Raw genomic sequence first — 22,718 nt, forward strand, 5'->3', positions numbered from 1 at the left:
GTAACTGTGGCACACAGGCTCAGTAGTTGTGGCTCGCGGGCTCTAGAGCGCAGGCTCAGTAGTTGTGGCGCACGGGCTTAGTTGCTCCACGGCACGTGGGATCTTCCCAGACCAGGGCTCAAACCCATGTCCCCTGCATTAGCAGGCGGATTCTTAACCACTGTGCCACCAGGGAAGCCCTCAAAAAGTATTTTTAATAGGGAAACATTTTGAGATGCAAATACCCCAACAAATTTCACCTTATCTTAAGGAGTTAATTTCTGCCACAGCACTCATAGAAGCCTGAATATGTTCCAAAATAGCTCAAGAGTTCTGGCCTGGTCCTGGATTTTCCTCTTCTAGCAATATTCCCAGGGCCATTTTTAGAGTTTGAGGCATTTTAGTGCCTCAGTCAAACATAAAGCAAACTCAAACAGATCTAATGCTTATAAAACTCTCCCTTACTCCAGCATTGGATTAAATCCAGATCATCTCATCTAAAAAGTAAAGATGATTATTTTTCAAATGGAAAATTCAATGGCATGATAAATAATCACCTTGTCCCCCACTTTTTAACTCTCAGAATTAGACTACAGTCTGGTAGGACAAATACAGTTATTGTGAGAATAAATACTGATAAAAGACACATCTTTGCCATCTTACTGTTACAATAGTTTGAACATCTATAGAAATAATCTCATGAAGTAAACTTTTTAAAATTTAAAAACTGATCCATAATTAAAATCAAAAGACAAACAACAGACAGGAAAATACATGCAACACATATGACAATATTAATTTCCTTTGTATATAAAGAGCTCCTAGAAATCAATAAATTTTTAAAAATCCAACAGAAAAATAGGCAAAGGACACAGATAGACAATACACAGAAAGGAAAAAATAGATCCTAAATATGAAAAGATACTCAATGCCTCTCATAATAGAATTGAACATTTAAAGCTACAATGAGATATGACTTGCAACTTGTTACATTGGCAGAAATCAAAAAGTTTGGTAATACTTTATCAAAAATGGGCATTTTCATATACTATTAAGAACGTAACTTGGCAAACATATTTTTAGAAGACAATATCTATCAAAATAAAAAATGTTTAAATTAAAATGCATATAGCTTTTGACCCAAGTATCTCAATTGTAAGAATGAACTCTACAGACACACTCACATCTATACAGAGACATTATGTATGAGGATATTAAGGAAAAGATTAGAAATAAAGAAAATGTCCACCAATAGAAGACTATTAAATAAAATATAATCTTTACAATGGGATATTATATAGCCATTAGAATGAGTCATTTTATTTGCATTGCTCTGGAACTATCACTAAAATATACTAAGTGAAAAAATTAATATGTACAATGTATGTAGTATGCTATCATTTGTGGGAAAAAAATCTATTCTTTATTCATGTGCATAGGTATATGCACCCTCTGCAATGATCCATAAGAAACTGGTAAAAATAATTATCTCTGAGGAGACCTGGGGCTGAATGGTAAGGAGACTTATTTAGAACTCTTTGAACTTGTTCATGTGTATTTTTAAGTGTATTACCCACTTAAAAATATAAATCTTTTAACAACTTAAAGGCCATAATTTTCACATATGAAGCATGTTTAGTAGGTATATCGTTCTTTAGTCTAGAGGAAATGCTACATAATTAGGAATTAAAAATACTGTGAAGCACTTAAGAACATTCATTAGCATATGCCAACCTAGCTTAAATCAAATAAAAACCTCTCCTTGTGTTGACAAAACAAAACAAAAAACTTTAGTCTTCATTTCAGTTGAACTAAAAATAAATTAGGTGGGGCAATTAAAGTAACATTTTCTACCAGCCTTTCTTGCTCCAAAGACCATTGCCATGTACTTGATTTTAGGAAGAGTTTTGTCCAGCAAGTGGCATCTGTTACCTATTATCAGGAGCAGAAGCCTGAAGCACTTCTGCCCACTGCATCTTGGTATCGGAGTTGCTAAGGAAAACACAATGCAGTTAAGTACTGGCTGGAACAGTGCTTTACTAGAATAGAGAAGAGACAGAGAAAGATCAGCTTCAGCAGTAAGTGTCAGTTTCCTATAGCCAGCAGGTCCCTCCCAGAAGCCAACACAGGGCAATTGGCCAACACACACCCTTCTTGTGCAACAGAAGAACCCCGTCCTCTCCCCAAAGGGGACAGATAGGCACTGGGGTTGGCCAGGTGCCATATGACACATGTACTTCAGCAGAACAAAGTAGTACACGTTGAGTCTGAAATAGGGAAAGATAATTACAGACAAGGTGACAAGTCCAGCGTAAGCTGTAAGGATTCCATCTGTTGGTAAGGAAGTGTGCCAGGCCCAAGGCCCATTCTTGTGCGGCCCAGCGGGGGTCAAAAGACTCCCCATAGCTTGGCTCTTTCATAAAAAACAAATAAAATTAAATTATAAGAGGGTCATAGAATTATATGAGTTAGAAAATACACACAATTATCCTGAGAGTTTTTATCCACAGGGAAGCAACATAATGAAGAGTAAGGTTATAAGATTTAGAATCCATATTTTATCATCTATGGGCAAATTAGCAATTTTAAAATTTAAATTCTCTGAACTTTAGTTTTCTCATACGTAGTAAGATGGAGCTAATACTACTGTTTCTAAATAGTAACTGAGATAATATATGTAAAACCCCTAGCACCTGTCCTAGGACACAGGTATTAAATAAATGCTAACTTATAGGGTCAAACGTATGGGGAAATCTGGATGATATAAGTGCTGCTTTGAATTTCTTTATAAGAAGAAAATTAGCAAATAATGAAGTTGCCAGATAGTTTTATTTAAGGCTTTAAGTATCTGAATAATTGGTTAAAAAGCAAATGTTCATCATTTTTAGAGTTGCACAAAAGGAAAGTAATAGGGAAAGTAATGGCGTGCTTGTCAAATTCATATGATGTGGGGCTGATTTCCTTAAATTAAAAAAAAAAAAATCTAAATCTTTGGACCCTGGGGCTCTAAAAATAGCACTTGGAATTAATAGTGTTCTCAGATTCATGGTTCAAGGAAGTCACTACATTTCCTTTGTTTCTTGATGCTACAGATTTAACAACATATTGGTAGAAACGTGTAACTTCTCACATGGACTAGATATCAAGAGACCAGTTTGTGTACATAAACACTGAAAATGAATACATACAGATATTATGGAACTTATAACAAATACAAACTTGTTAACAACTTTCCAGAAGGAACAAAAAACAGTATTAATAAAGAGTGGTCTTTTGCATCATTCTCAAAAATTCTTCCTCATTTATTTCTCCATCCCCATCATGATCAGCTTCATCAAGCACTTCCTGTAAAATGAAATGTAAATAGGATATGTGAAATCTATTAAAAAGGAATAATGATATAAATGAACATTCAAATACATACTCAAAACCAAATTTTATTTTAAATGTATTTATTAATACAACTAAAGAATATAACTATAAATTATCATTGTATATGTTATATGTGAAATTATAATTATACAAATAAGTAAAATTTACCTGAAGTTCATCATCTGTCAAATTTTCCCCTAGTTCCTTAGCAACCCTCTTGATATTGTTTACTGATATACTTCCTGTATTATCATCATCAAATAATTTGAAAGCCTTCAATATTTCTTCTTTTTCATCTTTTTCACTCTTAAAAACAGAAACAACTAAATGTCATTAGTTTTTCATTTATTTAGTTGATCAGTCTGGATGTATAGGTCTTTGAGGTCTAGAACAGCAATACAGCAGGTAGCTGAGCTCTATTTACTGCTCTGACTTTTAACAATTATTCCAATGCATTCACATCTGCCCTCAAGGTATTGAAACTCAGGGTTTATTTAAGTGGAAGAGCCACAGGGTGATAAAGAGAATCTATCTTGTATTAACCTCAGTAACTGAGATCCATTTCAAAAATGTAAGCTCCAAGAGAACAGGGAGGTTGTCTCATTCAATGCTCCCTAGGATAGTGCCTGACACAAATAAGCACTCAATAAATTGTTTGCTGATTTCAAGCTTAAAAATGTTGGCCCCGTTCTCTCTATCCAGCCATATATCCTTATTATTTCCTAACAAAAAGCCTCTTCTCCACACTGGACAGTCTTCATTACTACCCTGAAAACATCTTTAATCTTGTTATTCCTATCTATCTAAATCCTACCCATCTTTAAAGACCTAGTTCCAATTCTTCCTCTGATTGCTTCAGCCAAAAATCGTAGAAGGCTACTGCTTGTATTTCATTGAAAAACAAAATCACTACTATACATTTTTACACTCATTATGGACAAAAAATCTTCAAAACTAATGGTGCCGATTCCTTCTTTGTCAATTTCAGCTATCATTTTTTTTAATTTCTTCTTTCTTTGGTTCAAATCCTAAGGCCCGCATTGCAATCTGAAATAGAAAGCAAATAAATTATAATAAGCCACAATCTCATTCCTAGCTCTTAAACTACCTATTAATTACTAGATTCTCTCTTTTTCACTATGGACTAGGCTTAAACCTACAAAGTCAGGTCAGCAGGCTTAGGTTCCAATCCTACCGTGCCATAGGATGTCACTGTCACACGATGGGCTTTGGCCTACTCATTGATAAAACAAGAATAAAATGCTTAACAAGATACTGTTTTGTTGATGCAGGCCAGGCATGTACACTGCAGGGGTAGGTGTCTGCACTGAAGAGATTTTATATCAAGCTTTCAGAAGGCTACTGTTAAAGAAAGATTTAAAGATTGCAACAAAACAATGATAGTTTTTCAAATGTTTTGGAATTAGAAGTAATTTTAGAACCTTCAGTTCTTTCACATCTCTGGTTCCAGACCCATCAACATCGAATAAATCAAAGCCCTCTTTAATTTCTTGCTTTTGGGTTTCATTCAATTTCTGCTGCTCTTTTCTTCCATTGGCCTGAACTTGTGCGGCAGTTGGATGCCTGTAATAAATACACATGTGGGTAAAAGATAAACTGTGTAACTGGAAAAAGTACCAGAACCAGAAGAGTTAATGATGAACTAATTAAATATAATAAACATATTCAAGTATCCTATTCCCTACCATATAATGAACTTCAAGAATTTCTCCCTTTCCCTTTGCTAACATTTGTGCTTTTAGTTATTCATATCTTGCTGGAAAGCCTGGTTCTTTTTTACAGCTTACGTTTTTCCTTCAAATTAGTGACTTTTGATAGGGAAAAGAGGCAAAGAAGACATGCTAGAATAGTAGATGTTATGTCAGAAAACAATTGGCCTTACTTGGTATATCTTTTTTATTTTATTTTATTTTTGGCTGCATTGGATCTTCGTTGCTGCGTGCGGGCTTTCTCTAGTTGTGGCGAGCAGGGGCTACTCTTTGTTGTGGCGCGCGGGCTTCTCATTGCTGTGGCTTCTCTTGTTGCGGAGCACAGGCTCTAGGCACGCAGGCTTCAGTAGTTGTGGCACGTGGGCTTAGTAGTTGTGGCTCACGGGCTCTAGAGCACAGGCTCAGTAGTTGTGGCACACGGGCTTAGTTGCTCTGCGGCAAGTGGGGTCTTCCCCGAGCAGGTCTCGAACGTGTGTCCCCTGCATTGGCAGGCGGATTCTTAACCACTGCGCCACCAGGGAAGTCCCTTACTTGGTATATCTGAACAGCAGTGTTTAACGCATATTTACTTTCATCTCTGTCTGTATGTCTCATAATAAAATTTATTTTGTGAGACATGGTTGATTGGAACATCATTTCCTTTCCCACCTTCTCACATAATTTTCTATGTTGCAGAGACTGAGAAATGAAAAAATACATTTTCCAGGTGAAAAATTACTCCAGGGACCTGGAGAAGAATAAGTCTTGGACCAACTATCAGTATCTGGGGAAGATGGAGATCATCTTCCTGCTATTTGCCATTTTCTGCTGGCAAGCTAGGTCCCAGAGTTAACTCCTGGGATGCTTCTGCAGCCTCATTTCAGTATCTTGTCTCCAGCTCTGGGTTAAGCAGTGGTGGCAGAGACTCCACGTCCCGTGTATCTAGACGCCAGCTTCACATATCTTAAGACTGGTTGTGGCAGCAGCAGATTCTTGATCCCTGGACTGCAGATACACTCGTCTTCAACAGTTCCAGTGGCAGAGTTCGTAGCTCCTCCGGCCAGTTTTTTCAGAGTTCTGGATGTCTTTCCTAGAGGCCCAGGCCCTCCAACAGTTTTAAAGCATCTTATTCTCTGTATTCAATTCATTTCTGGCTAGAGAGCGGTTTCTGTCTCCAACACCGTTGGTAGTAGCGGTTACTGGGGTTGAGGAGGGGAAAAAATGAACTGGAGAATCGCTCTTCTGTCTCTAGAGTTATGGACAGTGAGCTTCTATTCGGCGACGAAGGGCGGGGTTACTAATGACACTCGAGGATCATGAAAGGAGGCGAATAATACATTTCATAAACTAAATTCCTTCCTTGTTCCGGGGAGAAACTTCAGCCCCAGCCCAGCCCCAGTAAGTGGTTGCAGCTTCGCACTCACCATGTCCCCGACCGGCGCTCTCAACTGGGACCTCCGGGCTTCACCCGCCCGCCCTGCAGCCCAACGGTAGTCTTCACAGCCTGCTAGCCGTTGCTAAGGCCACTCTCGCCCACCTCTCTGCGGCCCCACCCACCCAGGCTTGCCCCTACTGATTGACAGTCATCCCACCCAATGGTCAGAAAAGAAGGTCCTTGAGGCCTCGCCCCCTCTCTATTCTCTACCAATAGCGTAACGCTCTGCCCTTCCCTGGCTACCGTTAAGCGGAACTTTCCGTAGGGTTTCTTAGCAACCAGGACTATCCGTTAGCCCAGCTGGACCCGCGGCGCGCTTGCGCAAAATGCGAACCGGAAGGGAAGGTTCTTCCCCCGGGCGCTTTGGCGTCCCAGTGCCGGGCAGAACTTCGGGGAACTGGAACCTCTCGTAGGGATGGAGAAAAGAGCGAGGTTCGTAGCGAGGTGCTTCTACCAACTGCTAAGTCTTTGACGGAGATGTGGGGAGATATTGTTTGCTTTTCTAACCTCTTGGGGCCGGGGGAAGGGATGAGACTCTAGAGCCTGGTGGGTCTGGTGAATTGGTCCAGCTTCGGTTTACCGGCCGGATTACCAGAGGCGGAGGGGACTGCCCTTACCTTGCGCCGCTAGGCATCCCTCAGCCTCCACAGTGCCTGGGGCTTGGCCTTTAGCGACTTCCCTCCTCCTTGGTTCACAGCGATTCTGGCCTGGTAGGCAGCATTTCTTTACAGGAGAGGTGTGGTGTGGGCACGGGGGCAGTGCGGGTCTTGGGATGCACATGAAGACTCCCTGCATAGGAAGGAGTTTTTACCAGTGTTGTAGCGTTTATTTGCGGGGTTGGACTTTGGACCCACCCATAATCACCATCAGACTTTTCCACGCCCCCGACATTCTCACCCACAGCCGTTCAGTTGGTTGAATCCCAAGATTTGGCCTGTTTTCCAAATATATCCAGCATAGATCCGCACTGAGTCCGACATAGGTAGCCTGAAAATCCACTTGACTCAGTAACTGTGGAGATTCAGATGCCCATATAACTGCTGTAAATCAAAGCAAATTCTTGGCCAAAGGGCCAGACTTGCTGGTTCTGCCCAGTTCTGAATCTGGTCCGGGACCAGCTAAAGGGTGAGGGGGAAGGACTGAGGTGGTAGGAATGAAGAGGTGATAGTCTCTTAAAACTTCTTACGCTTAATCACTTACACATCAGGACTCTTTTTTATGCCTCCTGCAGTGCCTTCTCTAGAGTAAGTACTTCATTTTCTAAAAATCATCCTGGATTCTCCAACAGTGGATTCAGGAAGAACATTAAGTTTTGCCTAGGTTTTTCCCTTTATCCCACTTATCTCCTTGAAGGTAAGGAAAGAAAAATGTGCAAAGTACATTCTTGGAGTAGTCTCCCAAATCACTTTTCCTACTTTAGTTAGTTGAAACATGGCACATTTTCCAAAACCATCATCCTTTCTTGCTCACATTCTATACCAGGCAGACACCCAAGCATTGTAATAATTGATCTAAAAAAAACCACAAAAAACAAAACCTCAGGATTCTGGAAAATAGGTAAAGTTATTCTAATATCAGAAGTGATTTTTCTGTGTAAAGTTACCCCAGTGAAAATTAAAATGATGCAAATTCAAGATAGTTCGTGAATTAAGTAAAATATTCAGTCACTTAATTATAGTATATTGATTTTTCAGGCCATTAATCTCACTGAGAAAGTTGCTCTTGATTAGTTTCAAGGACATATACTTCTTCTTTACTACTAATATTAAAGGGATTTCTGAGACCAGAAATGAATAATGACCAAATATGTAGAAACAATTCTAATTTTTAGGCTCTCCTGGATCAAGTTTGATCTTATGGCAACTAAAAGGCTGCATAGTGTGTTCACCTGCTTTTACATCATTCTGTGATTTAGGCTTTTATATTTGGGACGTTAACTTTTAGTGAAAATGATTTTTCAATTATAGGCTCAGATTGCAGTTTCTAGGTCTTAGGTAGGAAGTACTCAGTCTTGAAAAATAGCTGTTACTAATCTAATTTTACTATAGAACATTAATAATATTAATCTAGAAAAATGTTAAACCTATTATCACTCTTAAATCTACTAAATTTATTTAATGCTTTCTACATATCACGTACTATGCCATGTTTTGGGTGAGTTTGAAAGGAACTGAGCGTAGAGTATAAAGATGAATGAAAGCAAGGAATCCACAGAGTAGTGGGGGAGATAGGCACAGACATAAATACAGTATTTTTAATTCAGGGTGCTAAGTGCTTTAGTAGATGTGTGTAGACAGTACTTTGGCAGTCCAGGAAGGAGGTGCTACTTCTTGAGGTATTGGAGGAGGCTGTATCAAAAATGTGGCATTTGGGTCATGAAAGATATATAGCATTTGCCAAGGTGAAGAAAGCGTAGGGTATTCAAATCAGAGTATAGTATGTGCAGAAATGAAAGTAAATGTATGTTGTAGTGTGACTAGATCATGGGGTTTATAAGGAAAGGTGGAAGATGAGCCTTATAAATTAGATTGAAGTCAGATTATGGGACACCTTTACCTAGGTAAAGACTTTATTTTCTAAGATAAATAGTTGTTTTAGGCAGTAGAGTGATCTGATTAGGTTTGTGCTTTTCAAAGATAGTTCTGACAACCATGTGAAGGAGGAACCATTTTGGAAGCAATTAAAGGGCCTCAACCAAGGCAGTGCCAAATAGCAATCATGTCGACTCCAGAGGTGGTAGAACCTTAAATTTATGGTGGAGGAATACTGACAATGGCATCTGTTTAGTCTTATTTCAGTTCTGTACTTAAATGTAAGATAATAAATGTGGTGAAAACCACATTGTCAAATATTTATTGAGTACTTGCAATGTGTCAGACAATGTTATCAGTATATGGGATACGTCAGTGACTAAAACTGCCCTCCTGGGAATTACATTCCAACAGAGGGACATAGTCAATAAATAGTAAATAAATAAGTAGAGTATGTACTATTTTATAAGGTGATAATGTTATGGGAAAAGAGAAATTAGAGCGAATAAAGGGAATCCAGAATGTAAAGGGAGAAGAGGAGTTTGCAGTGTTAAATAGGATGCTCAGGATAGGCCTCGTTGAACGGGGGAGATTTGCATAATTATATAAAGCTGTGAGACAAGAGATTTCTTGGGGAAGAGCATCCCAGAAAGAGGGAAGAAGTAGAACAGAAACACAGGTAGGAAGCATGCCTTGCATGTTCCAGGAACAGAAAGGAGGCCAGAGCAGAGCGGTCAAGGGATAGAGTAGTAGGAGAGTTAGAGAGGTAAGAGGGAGGAGTACAGGTTATTAGGGCGTCGTAAGGACTTTGACTTTCACTCGAGTAAAATGGGAAGGCTTTGCAGATATTTGAGCCGAGGAGTGAAAACATTTCAGTTAATTTTTTAAAGGGACTCCTGTGACAGACAAAGGAGTAAAAGCTTTACTTTCTAAGTTGGAGGTTTTTAAGCAGTGGAGTGATATGATTAGACTGTATTGGGAATGGACTGGAGATAGGCAAACTCTTGGTTTTGTAGCTAATCATACTTGTCAGAAAATACTAATTTTTTTAAAATGCAACTCCTGAAACACATTGCATATCTTAGTGTTTGAAGCCAAGTACCTTAGACAAGACTAGACATGATCTTAGGAAAAGAAGGCTACCTCTGATGTCAAAAATCTCAGTCAAGTAGTCTGACTCTGCTCGTCTATGACACACTTAAAAAGTTAAAGGAACATTAAGGTGGCAAGTAAAGTTGTTAGGGATCCCAGTAATGAAACGGAGCGCTGTTTGTGGAAAACACTGGTGCTGATGTATAGCAGACAAGAATCAGATCGTGTCAGTTCAGTGCCAAGAAAAGTCGCCAGAGGTATTTTTCATCTTTGCAATTATCTATTTCGCCATCCTCTTTACGGTTTTTACCTTTTTATACTGTCTCTTCTAAGAGGCATTCTTGTTTGAGTTTTTATTTTATGTTAATTATAGTGAATTGTAATCTCTTGAAAATAATCATTTAGGAACTCTTCTAAACTTGGGAATGCTAAGACTGTTTTTAAAAAAATTTACTGCTGAAACTTGGAATAGATTTTTCAAATGTTGAGACAGATCTCTTGAATATTAACTTTACTAATCAGCTATATATGACTTTTTGCTTGTAGATTAGTTTTGTTTAATTTCATACCTTCTCTGGGAAACGTTTTTCACATAAATTAAATACAGACTAAGTTTGAAATAGCCCATGACTTATTCCTTTTGCTCTAAATTCTCTAAGATTTTTCCGTTCATACAGTGATATGCTGTGATTTAAACATAGTATAGAAAGGAAAACATAAACAGAGACTCTCACACCTGAAGAAAATTGGGCGTATACATGTTAAGGGTATAAACAAGGCTTGGGAAAAGGCCGAAAGGCTTGGAAGTGGGAATTGCAGTGGAAGAGTCTACAAGAGAGAGTATGAATTACTATCATGCTAGGTAGAGGGACAGCCAGAAAACAGTATTGTAATAATAACATAGGACTTTGGCATTAGACAAATGTGGGTTTTAGTTCCAACCTTGTACTTACTAGCCATGAGATTTTGTATGTTACTTAATTATTCTTCATTTGATACATAATTAAAATAGGTTAATTATAGTATATTTATATATGTGTGTGTGTGTGTGTGTGTTAATTATGGTACAATAATAAGTTAATCATATTGTTGTTGTGAGAACTACATTGCATAATGCATGTAAACTGCTTCATACGTAGTAAGCTACCAAAATGTGTTAGGAATGAAAAACAAAAGCAAAAGGACAGTCCTGTCTTTTTAAATTTATCTTTTCAACAAATTATTCTGGAGCACCTGGATATCCAAGAAGGAAAAAAACAACACCTACTCCACACCATTTACAAAAATCAGCTTAAGATGAATTATAAACATAAATGTTAAAGCTAAAACAAAAAGAACAAAGTCGGAGGACTCACACTTCCTGACTTGAAAATTTACTACAAAGCTAGAGTAAAGCAGTGTGGTCCTGGCTTAAGGATGCTCATATACACCAATGAAATAGAATTGAGAGTCCAAAAGTAAACCCATACATGTGTTGCCAATTGATTTTTGACAGAGGTGTGCCAGGACCAATCAATGGGGAAAAGAATAGTCTCTTCAATGAATGGTGCTGGGACGATTTGATATCCAAATGCAAAAGAATCAAGTTGGAACCCTACCTCATACCATATACATAAATCAACTCAAAATGTATCAGTTAACTTAATATAAGATATGAAATAATGAAACTCTTTGAAGAAAAGATTGGGTTAAATCTTTATAACTTTGGATTTGGCAATGTGTTCTTAGATATGACACCAAAATAGACAAATTAGACTTTATTAAAATTAAAGACTTATGCATCAAAGTACATTATCAAAAAAGTGGAAAATACAACCTACAGAATCAGAAAATATTTGCAAATGATATTTTGATAAGATGCTGGTCTCTAGAATATATAAAGAACTCTTACAATTCAACAACCAAAAGACAAACAATGCAATTTTTAAATGGGAAAGGGATTTGAATAGATATTTCTCCAAAGAAGGTGTACAAATGGCCAAAAAGCACATGAAAAGATGCTGAACATCTTTTGAAAAACAACCACGATGAAATATCATTCACATCCACTAGGATATCTATTATTATAAAACAAAAATGACGCAAAAAAACAGGTGTTGGTGAGCGTACTGGGTTGCATAGTGTTCCCCCCCCAAAATTCATGTCCACCCAGAATCTCAGAATGTGATTTTATTTGGAAATAACTTATTTGTAGATAAAATTAGTTAAGATGAGGTCATACCAGATTAAGGCACGCCCTGAATCCAATGACTGGTGTCTTTTTAAGAGGCCATGTGAAAGGGAAGCAGAGATTGGAGTTATGCTGCCAAAGCCAAGGACCTCTGGGAACAACCAGAGGCTGGAAGAAGCAGGAAGGATTCTTCCCTAGACCCTTCAGAAGGAGCATGACCCTTCAGATACCTTGATTTCAGACTTCTAGGCTCCAGAACCATGAGATAATAAATATGTATTGTTGTCAGCCACCCCATTTGTGGTAATTTGGTAAAGCAGCCCTAGGAAACTAATACAGCAAGGGTGTGGAGAAATTTAAGTGCTTGTACACTGCTGGTAGGAAAGTAAAATAGTTCAGCTGCTACAGAAAAGTTTGGTGGTTCCACAGAAACTTAAACACAGAATTGTCAAATGACCACTCCTACGTATGTACCCCCAAAGAATTGAAAACAGGTCCTCAAACACTTGTAGACAAATGTTTTAGTATCACTGTTCACGATAATCCAAAAGTAGAAGCAGGGGACTTCCATTGTGGCACAGTGGTTAAGAATCCACCTGCCAGTGCAGGGGACACGGGTTCGAGCCCTGGTCCGGGAAGATCCCACATGCTGAGGAGCAACTAAGCCCGTGCGCCACAACTACTGAGCCTGCGCTCTAGAGCCCGCAAGCCAGAACTACTGAAGCCTGCGCGCCTAGAGCCTGTGCTCCGCAACAAGAGAAGCCACCGTAGTGAGAAGCCCGCACACTGCAACGAAGAGTAGCTCCCGATCTCAGCAACTAGAGAAAGCCCATGCACAGCAGCAAAGACCGAACACAGCCATAAATAAATAAATAAATAAATAAATAAAATTTAAAAATAACAAAAGTAGAAGCAATCCAAATGTCCAACAGATTAATGGATAAACAAAATGATAGCTACCTACATACATACATTAAAAAGGAATGAAATACACATACTACAATGTGGATGAACCTCAAAAACATTATGCTAACTGAGGCGGGTGGGATGAATTGGGAGATTGGGATTGACATATGTACACTATTGATACTATGTATAAAATAGATAACTAATGAGAACCTACTGTACAGCACAGGGAACTCTATTTAGTGCTCTGTGGTGACCTAAATGGGAAGGCAGTCCAAAAAAGAGGGGATTTAAGTACACATATAGCTGATTCACTTTGCTGTACAGCAGCAACTAACACAACATTGTAAAGCAGCTGTACGCCAATAAAAAATTTTTTTAAAACATTATGCTAAGTGAAAGAAACCAGACAAAAAGGGTCCCATATTATATGATTCTATGAAATATCTAGAATAGGTAAATCCACAGAGACAAGAAAGCAGGTTGGTGGTTGCCAGGTGGTGGGCGGGGAGACATACAGGGAGGGACTGCTTAATGGCTACAGAGTTTTCTTTCGGGGTGATGGAAATATTTTGGAACTAGATAAAGGTAGTGGTTGTACAACACTGAATGTTCAAAGTGCCACTGAATTGTATACTCTAAAATGGTTAAGTTTATATTATATGAACTTTACCTCAATTTTAAAAAAAGACTAAAACCATAAAGCTTTTAGAAGAAATATGGAAAGTCCTTGGTACTCAGGGGTAGATGAAATTTTTAAAAATAGAACCCAATAACCATTTAAAAAAAGACAGAAGGACTAACAAAATAGATTGCCAGGCAGTATTAAGGGCCACTTGCAGTGTGGAGTCATGAACTTAAAATGGCACCAGTCAGCGTGGTTGTGTGTGTTTTTCTGTTTATTTTCAGCTGCTGCAGGGTAAATGGAGTAGACAGAGTTGGATTTCATCAAGATTAGTGGCTTTGCAAGGTGAGTAAGATGAACCAAAAGAGAGACAAGGACTTTGAGAGTTTGTGTACAAGAGAGTGATTATAATCCGCAAATGGGAATTTTAACTGGGTAAGTAGAGAATTGATAATATGGGGTGGAGGACAGCAAAAATATGGTAAGAGAGCTGTAAGACAGGACGGGTCTCAGGATTGTTGGAGTCTAGAGTATAATTTGATGCTGTCTAGGGACATACCTGAGTATATCAAGAGTTTTATTTTTATTTTACAGAACTGAAAATTTCACAAAAGAGGTTTTGAAGCTGAGTTCAAACAATTTGTTATATGTTTTCTTAGGCTGTACTGGCTTTTCTCCTTAGTCCTTGAAAGCCTCTAGGAAGCTACTCTTGAGCAACAGGTGCTGTGGCTTCCTGCTGATCCTAAGGTGTATCTGGAACTGTGGAGCTCTTCAGAATCAAGGATGAATCTAGGTATTATAGGAACAAATTTACCAGTGCTGTGGCCAGCATTAGAGGAAAAGCAAAAACTCCGAGAGTTGTTTGCTTTTTGATATTTTGGATTTAAAAGGTTGTGGTAAACAATATGCTCGAGGGACTTCCCTGGTGTCCAGTGGCTAAGACTCCGTGCTCCCAGTGCAGGGGGCCCAGGTTTGATCCCTGGTCAGGGAACTAGATCCCGCCTGCTGCAGTGAAGATCCTGCGAGCCGCAACTAAGACCTACCGCAACCAAATAAATAAATATACTTTTTTTAAATATTAAAATATGTATATATATATACTTGAAGAATTATAAAGTCTTAGAGTTGGAAGAGAAGTGTATGTTATCTACAGTTTTAGCTGTAGTGCTTTAAGAGCCCATACTTCACAAGACAGGTTATTTTATTACAGACAGCTTTTCAATTAGAGGGTACTCGTTAAAAAGTTCTATTGGGCTAAAGTCTTTCTCTTATAACTTCTTCCTATTAGTTTTAGATGTGAATTCTGAAATATTACCTGGAAAAAGTCTAATTGCTCTCGAACTTCCTTTTTTTTTTTAATTTAAATGTATTTATTTATTTATTTATTTTTGGCTGCGTTGCATCTTCGTTGCTGCATGCGGGCTTTCTCTAGTTGCGGCGAGCGGGGGCTACTGTTCGTTGCGGTGCGTGGGCTTCTCATTGCGGTGGCTTCCTTTGTTGCGGAGCACGGGCTGTAGGCGCGTGGGCTTCAGTATTTGTGGTGCACAGGCTTAGTTGCTCCGTGGCATGTGGGATCTTTCCGGACCAGGGCTCGAACCCGTGTCCCCTGCGTTGGCAGGCGGATTCTTAACCACTGTGCCACCAGGGAAGCCCTCGAACTTCCTTTTAAACAGTACTTTTCCCCCCTTTATATTCTAATCAATAGCCAAATCCATCCTTTACCTCCATCCCTCTTCCACATTTCTCATCTAGATAACCATGGCCCCTCTGCCTCCAGTCTGGCACTCATCCAATCAGTTCTCTACACTGTTATCAGAGTGGTAATATATCCAAAACACTAATAATAAATAACAATAATAGTTTTCATATTACTTAATTTTATTTTTAATATTATTTAATATTACTTTGTTTTCTATTATAAATTTATTATTGTTATTGCAAGTACTCATAAAGCACTGTGTGCCAGGCACTGTTCTAAGCACTGTACTCATTTACTCCTGGTAATAACCCTATGAAGTAGATTCTGTTATTATCCTCATTTTTCACATGTGAAAACAGGGCTAAGAAGTTAAGCCTTGCTGAAGGCTACACAGTTAGTAAGCAGTAGAGACAAGTTCAAACCCAGACTTCTAGATTCAGAGTATATGCTTTCAGACACTGCATCAAGCTGTTTCTTCATCTCCCCCCCCTTAAGGCACTTCCATGTTTCCCGCTATAAATAGGGTCAGGTTTGACGTGGCGCGTACTGCCCTTCATGATCCAGCCCCTTTCCTCTTCTAACACTTCATGTCCTACTATTCCCCACTACTTGCTTTATATTCCCGTGAAACTAAATTACTTGTACACTGTGTTTTTGTCACATACATGTGCATTTACTACTACCTCCTTCAACTTGCTAATGATTTTTTCAAATTATTCTTCAAGACTCATTTCGGACATTGTGTTCTTCTGGAAATATTGCCTGTTGCTTGCATGATCCACTTCCCCTGTTGGATGAAGTGTTCCTCCTCCACACACCCATACCCTTATCATTAATATCATTATAATACTGTATCATTGCACTGACCATATTTCATGGAAACTACATATATCAGAAACTCCTCGAAGGCAGGGACTGTATCTTACTTTTCTTTTATAAGCATCTTTTATAACCATGAATTGCACTGAATAAAGTTCCAAGTTTTAATTTTATTTGCAGATGATGATTCATGGTGATGGCTTGCAGGGTCATAAACAAAAGAAGGCACATGGGACTTCAACAGCTTTCATCGTTTGCAGAAACAGGAAGAACTTTCCTAGGCCCAGTAAAATCATCCAAATTTATTATAGATGAAGAGTGTCATGAAACTGTGTTAATCAGTTCAACAGTAAGGCTTCTTGAAAGTTTGGATTTAACCAGTGCAGTGGGACAACTTCTCAATGAAGCAGTTCAAGCACAAAATAACACATACAGAACTGGAACCAGTACTCTTTTGTTTCTTGTTGGTGCATGGAGCAGTGCTGCTGAAGAATGTCTTCATTTGGGCGTCCCCATTTCATTAATAGTGTCTGTAATGTCAGAAGGCTTGAATTCTTGCAGTGAAGAGGTAGTTTCCCTTCAAGTACCTATCCACGATGTATTTGACCATATGGTTAACACAAAGACATTTTCTGGACCTGAAACATTTAGTGTCAGCGTATACCCTTTTCTCCAAATCCCTTCAGGTACTGGTTTGATACAGAAAGAGCGTGATCTCAAAGATGTTGCCTCTCAGTCATTGGCCACTTACAGTCTTTCTGGGAGACCTGTTAAATCGCCTCAACTCTTTAGGTCTCAGGCTAAGGTTGAAGCAGATGAAAACACATCACAAACTCCGCAGACTCTGAAAAACAGTCCGCTTGCAGACACCCGCTGCAGGAAGTCAGTACTAACCCACAGTAGACATTTTAGTAGGACAGGTAATAATCAATGGATAAGCAAACCAGATGTATTTCTAGAACAACTTAGTGCAGCTACTCCCAAGACTTATAGATGTGATGATTTGGTGGAGTTGGAGGTGGGTTTGAGTCACGGAGGTCACAGCAGCATGAAGTTAGTAGACGAAGCAGTACGGCTACAATATCAGAACGCAGGTATGCAACAAGGCAGCTGTACAATGCCATTTCTTTTTGACATTTCAAGAATCTTCACTTGCTGCTTACCGGGTTTGCCTGAAACTTTTTCTTGTGTCTGTCCAGGATATATCACTGTTGTATCAATATCTAGTACTACTCTGATCAAGGAATTGCAGAATCAGCCTATCCGGGTAGTTCTTGTTGAAGGTGATCTCACAGAGAATTATCGCCACCTGGGATTTAATAAGTCTGCAAGTATTAAAGCAGTATCAGAAAGCTTGAAGCTTCAACAAGATGGCTCAGAAGAACTGTGGACAGATCATGTGTTACAGGTGTTAATCAAGTTCAATGTGAACCTTGTCCTGGCACAAGGAAATGTGTCTGAACGCTTAATTGAAAAATGCACAGACAACAAGAGGTTAGTAATTGGATCAATGAATGGCAATGTAATGCAGGCTTTTGCAGAGGCTTCAGGAGCAGTGCAGGTGGCCTACATTACACAAGTAAATGAAAACTGTGTGGGCAATGGTGTCTGTGTGACCATCTGGAGAAGCATTCCCTTCGATACTGTAGATCGGATCAACAGAATGGCAATCATGTTAAAAACAGAAGGAATTAATTTGGTGACAGTAGTGCTGACTAGTCCAGTCACTGCCCAGATGCAAACCAAAGAAGATACCTTCTGGACTTGTGCCTATCGTCTGTATCATGCTCTAAAAGAGCAAAAGGTCTTCCTTGGAGGTGGCGCAGTTGAATTTTTGTGTCTTAGCCATCTTCAGATCCTTGCAGAGCAGTCTGTGAATAAAGGAAACCAAGGCTGTTCAGGATGGCTTCATAATACTTCCTCTTGGCTGGCCTCATCTGTGACACAGTACAGACCGACTGTGCTTAAATGCCTGGCAAATGGATGGCGCAGATACCTTTCAACTCTCCTGTATAACACTGCCAGTTACTCATCAGAATTTGAAGCCGGCACATTCATTCAACATCATCTACAAAATGCTACAGACTCTGGCTCTCCTTCATCTTACGTCTTGAATGAATATAGTAAACTAAATAGTGGGATTTTAAATTCAGACATTTCAGATAAACTGGAACAGATTCCAAGAGTTTATGACGTTGTTACACCAAAGATTGAGGCATGGCGCCGAGCTTTGGATTTAGTACTGTTAGTTCTTCAGACAGACAGTGAAATTATCACTGGACTTGGACACACGCAGATAAATTCACAGGAATCAGAGGGCTTTTTATTTTTGTAGTGTTATTGGCTAAGTCTTTGGAAAATAATCTTTGGTAATATGTTGTGCTAATAATAAATTTTCTAATAGCCAAGTCACAGTTTCTAAAATGCCAGCTTTTACCAAGAGAAAATAATTGATGTGTGTCAATAACTGTACAGAGTCGGAGATTTCACCCTACTTACAATTTTTTTTTCTATTTCTATATTTTTATTCTATTCTGTAGCGGGACATGTCTCTTTTTTTAACATTTTATTGGAGTATAATTGCTTTACATTGTCGTGTTAGTTTCTGCTGTATAAGAAAGTGAACCATTTATACGTATACATATATCCCCATATCCCCTCCCACTTGCATCTCCCTCCCACCCTCTCTATCCCACCCCTTTAGGTGGTCACAGAGCACCGAGCTGATCTCCCTGTGCTGTGCAGCTGTTTCCCATTAGCTATCTGTTTTACATTTGGTAGTGTATATATGCCAGTGCTACTCTCTCACTTCGTCCCAGCTTCCCCTTCCCCTTCCCCGTGTCCTCAAGTCCATTCTCTACCTTTGTGTCTTTATTCCTGTCCTGCCCCTAGGTTCGTTAGAACCTTTTTTTTTTTTTTTTTTTTTTTTTAGATTCTATATACATGTGTTAGCATACAGTATTTGTTTTTCTCTGTCTGACTTACTTCACTCTGTATGACAGACTCTAGGTCCATGCACCTCACTACAAATAACTCAATTTCGTTTCTTTTTATGGCTGAGTAATATTCCATTGTATATATGTGCCACATCTTCTTTATCCATTCATCTGTCGATGGACACTTAGGTTGCTTCCATGTCCTGGCTACAGTAAATAGAGCTGCAATGAACATTGTGGTACATGACTCTTTTGGAATTATGGTTTTCTCAGGGTATATGCCCAGTAGTGGGATTGCTGTTCACCCTACTTATAATTTAACAGGTTAGCCTGCTCCTGTTTCATGGGATGCTACAGAATACACAAGATGCTTGGATCAGAGGCAAAGGGCTTTTATTATTCACAGGAAAAGCAGTAGCCAGAGCTTCAGGTTGGCTTGCATCAGTTCCCCAGTTCTCTAAGTCCCACGAAAGCAACACAGAGGGCCACTGATGGCAGCCTGCACATGCAGTGTGTTGTGTTATGGAAGAGGAACACTTGGGGTAGCCACTGCTTTTATAGTAAGCAGAAACAATCCTGTTCTTTGTCCAAGGGCAGTTGTTACCTCATGCCTCAAGGCTGCTCAGTGTAAACACAAGCCTGAGACATGGACTGGGTAAAGATAGGCCTGGCATCCTGAGAAAGTACGCAGTGTCACTCAGAGCCATAGTGGATAGCCTCCTCCAAAAACTCACTCTTCAACCTGATATGTTCTTGGCCAGACTTGAGTTTTCATGTGAGTATGCCACTCTGTCGGCTACTCTGATTAATCTGGCAGACAGGTTGCTTAGTCAATACCAAATCTATTCAATTGTTCTCATATACCAACTAAATTAAGGCTACTAAAACAGACTCTGAGCAGCAGGGTGAAGCCAGGCTGCAGTACTGACCTCACTCATGTTCCCAAGGGTCTTGAATTTAGTCAAATGTAAGTTCCAAGGGAGGGCCAGTAGGTCTTTTTATTAGCCAGAATGTAGTCTAAGACCAATTGTTATCCATTATGAACCACGCAAGGGAGCTTTGACTGTCTTACCTGTCTTTGGTGTCATTGCCAAAAATTACAGGAGGCAATAGATGGGCCAAAAGGCAACTCCCATAGCTAGTGGAGATACCTTTGTGGCCCATTTTCCCCACATACAAGCACATAATCCCAATAGGCCCAGGTCACTGTATATCAGGATTTCTTGTTAAACCTGAATTGAATCACCATTATATAAATTTGATTAAGTCACATGGGTAGTGCTACCGAGTAGTTTCAGCCTCAGTTGCCATGCATGGCAAAATCCACGGCCACTCAGGCATTAAGAGAAGCATATGATCAGTCAGATTGAAACAAGGTTGTCCTGGTTCCTGTGCTTGTAAGTGTTCTTAACTGGGAGCTGCCATTGATGGCATCATGTCCTGCCTCCTGTACCAAATAAGAGGCTTAACAAGGAGTTGAGCCTCCTTTGTGGTGGTGGCTTGTGGTGGTCAAGGAGATATAGCATCTGCTTGTTTGACTCCCAGAGGGATGAGTGCTATGAATCTCTCCAAATGGTATCAAGGAACTTTACTTGGCAAACAGTGTTCTGAATTTTGTTCAGGTTTATCGGTCACTCCTACTGGTAGAGGTAGATAACGCCACAGTCAGGGCCATTGAGACAGGCTTCTAACTTGTCAACCACAGAACATCTATATATCACCTGTATAGTGAACATCTGACGTATCAGAGCACAGAGGCACGCACACTCAATGGCAGCCTGTCGATGGGTTAGGATGGGTTAGGGCATGGTGGTCGCTGGCAGGAAGCTTGTCTCATTTCTCTACTTGTAGCAATACCCCGAATGGGAGAACCTCCTCTGGCACTTTATGAGCATTTAAGTTTAAGCACATAACACCTCGATGCCAATTATGTATTTTCATGATAATAGTACATTGAATTGGGCCGTTGGGACCCGCCCACAGGGTCACTTTTTTCCTTTACTGCAAGATTTGCTCCAATCCTGTCAGTTACCTTTAGTCACTTTTTCCCCCTATGGAAACATGGACCAAGAAGTTTAACACTTTCACATTAGGGGCTTTAACAGTTGCCAAGAGTTGGTGTTATCTCCCTGACGGGTAGCTCAGGAAGGAGCAGAGAGTGAGGGTGGCAGGCAGGGAGGTTTTGTTTTGGGGGTTGTTTTTTTGACTCTACATTTCAGTGTTGGTGGCAGCTTCTCCCCGTGCTGTTCCTAGTATCTGGAGAGCACCCAGTCTCCAGGGATCTTCTCTTTGTCCTCCTCTGGCCACTGCATCTCCCCAGTGCCCTGCAGTCCTGGGTACCTTGGGCCACCCTGTACCCAGTAGCCACTTCCCTCAGGGACTGGGTAGCATGGTCCCTTGGGCACCTGTATCTAACAGAGCTATAAAAGTTTGAGTCACTTTCTTCCCCAGAGTCCCCCCGTTACACTTGGCTTTCTCAGTACAGCAGATGACTTCAGGGTGGAGGGTGCCGGAGGTGTTAAGTGTAGAGGGAGAGAACGGCTCCATGCCAGGAAACACACTCTGTGTTTACTTTTGGTTTTGATCAGCTGCCCAACTTGTGCTCAACAAACTTGTATTTTTGGTCTACTCAAAGTTGTATTTCTTCAGCCACTGGCGGTCCAGTGGTTAAGACTACGTGCTCCCAGCGGAAGGGGTACGGGTTTGACCCCTGGTCGAGGAACTAAGATCCCACATAAAAAAGTTGTATTTCTTCCTTGCTGACAGCATTTCTTTCAGCTCTGGGGACCCCTTGACTTCGTGGCTGCAGCCGGTTTCTTCTCAGGTTGTGCCATGGGGCACGCTGCCTTGTTGCCATGTTCACATTCTTCCTTCTCCCACCCAACGTGAGTGGGCAACAACCAAGACACCATTTGGTTGTATGACCTCTCTCTCATACTTAGTCTCCAAACGTTCATTAACAGGTAGACAGTAGGCAGCCCATAGTCCCCTCCCCCTTACCCACTACTTGAGTGAAAGCATTCACTATGGAACCCATGGAATCATATCTCTTAACCCCACCCACTGGGCTCATCTTTTCCAGAGAACCATAGCTCTCTCAAGTTAAAACTGGCAAGAACTATGCAGGGTCTGGGATTTTGCTCTGTTTACAAGCTAACAAGTTGGCCTATTAAAATTTCATGCGACACTGGCAGAAGACTCGAGACTCCTGGGTCAGAGACAAAGGACTTTATAAAAGTAACCAGAGCTTTATGTTAATTTATGTTAGTCCGCTGTGCTCTCAGGTCCCTCAGGGGTGACAGGAGCCCATGATGAATGCCTACACACGTGGTAGTTTGTGTTACAGTAGAGGAACACTGAGCTCAGGCGATTCACAAATTTTATAGTAAGCACAAGTAAGCCCATTCTTAGTCTGCAGAAAGATCATTCAAGGTTGCTCACTGCA

The 22,718-nt window shown here is 40.0% G+C and overlaps 2 protein-coding genes across 4 annotated transcripts; one reads left to right on the plus strand and one right to left on the minus strand.

The window, feature by feature from the left end:
- Window positions 1–1,300: 1,300 nt before the first annotated feature.
- Window positions 1,301–7,275, minus strand: LOC137763540 (centrin-4-like). Its single transcript, XM_068542008.1, is given in 8 exon segments — window positions 1,301–3,324; window positions 3,520–3,657; window positions 4,254–4,352; window positions 4,354–4,398; window positions 4,794–4,887; window positions 4,889–4,935; window positions 6,813–6,961; window positions 7,113–7,275. Coding segments are annotated over 8 exon segments (825 nt in total). The 3' UTR covers window positions 1,301–3,234.
- On the plus strand, window positions 6,836–19,219 carry BBS12 (Bardet-Biedl syndrome 12). Of its 3 annotated transcripts, XM_068543395.1 has the most exons (4): window positions 6,836–6,927; window positions 14,104–14,164; window positions 16,518–17,431; window positions 17,537–19,219. In XM_068543395.1, exons 3-4 carry the CDS (start codon window positions 16,528–16,530, stop codon window positions 18,670–18,672), a joined length of 2,040 nt encoding a protein of 679 aa, XP_068399496.1. In that variant the 5' UTR covers window positions 6,836–6,927; window positions 14,104–14,164; window positions 16,518–16,527; the 3' UTR covers window positions 18,673–19,219. The 3 variants fall into 3 exon arrangements, with proteins under 3 accessions (XP_068399496.1, XP_068399494.1, XP_068399495.1); XM_068543393.1 differs by having other exon boundaries at window positions 16,518–19,219; XM_068543394.1 differs by having other exon boundaries at window positions 16,545–19,219.
- Window positions 19,220–22,718: the final 3,499 nt, after the last annotated feature.

Source organism: Eschrichtius robustus, chromosome 4 (assembly GCF_028021215.1).
Source record: "Eschrichtius robustus isolate mEscRob2 chromosome 4, mEscRob2.pri, whole genome shotgun sequence".
Taxonomy (NCBI): Eukaryota; Metazoa; Chordata; class Mammalia; order Artiodactyla; family Eschrichtiidae; genus Eschrichtius; species Eschrichtius robustus.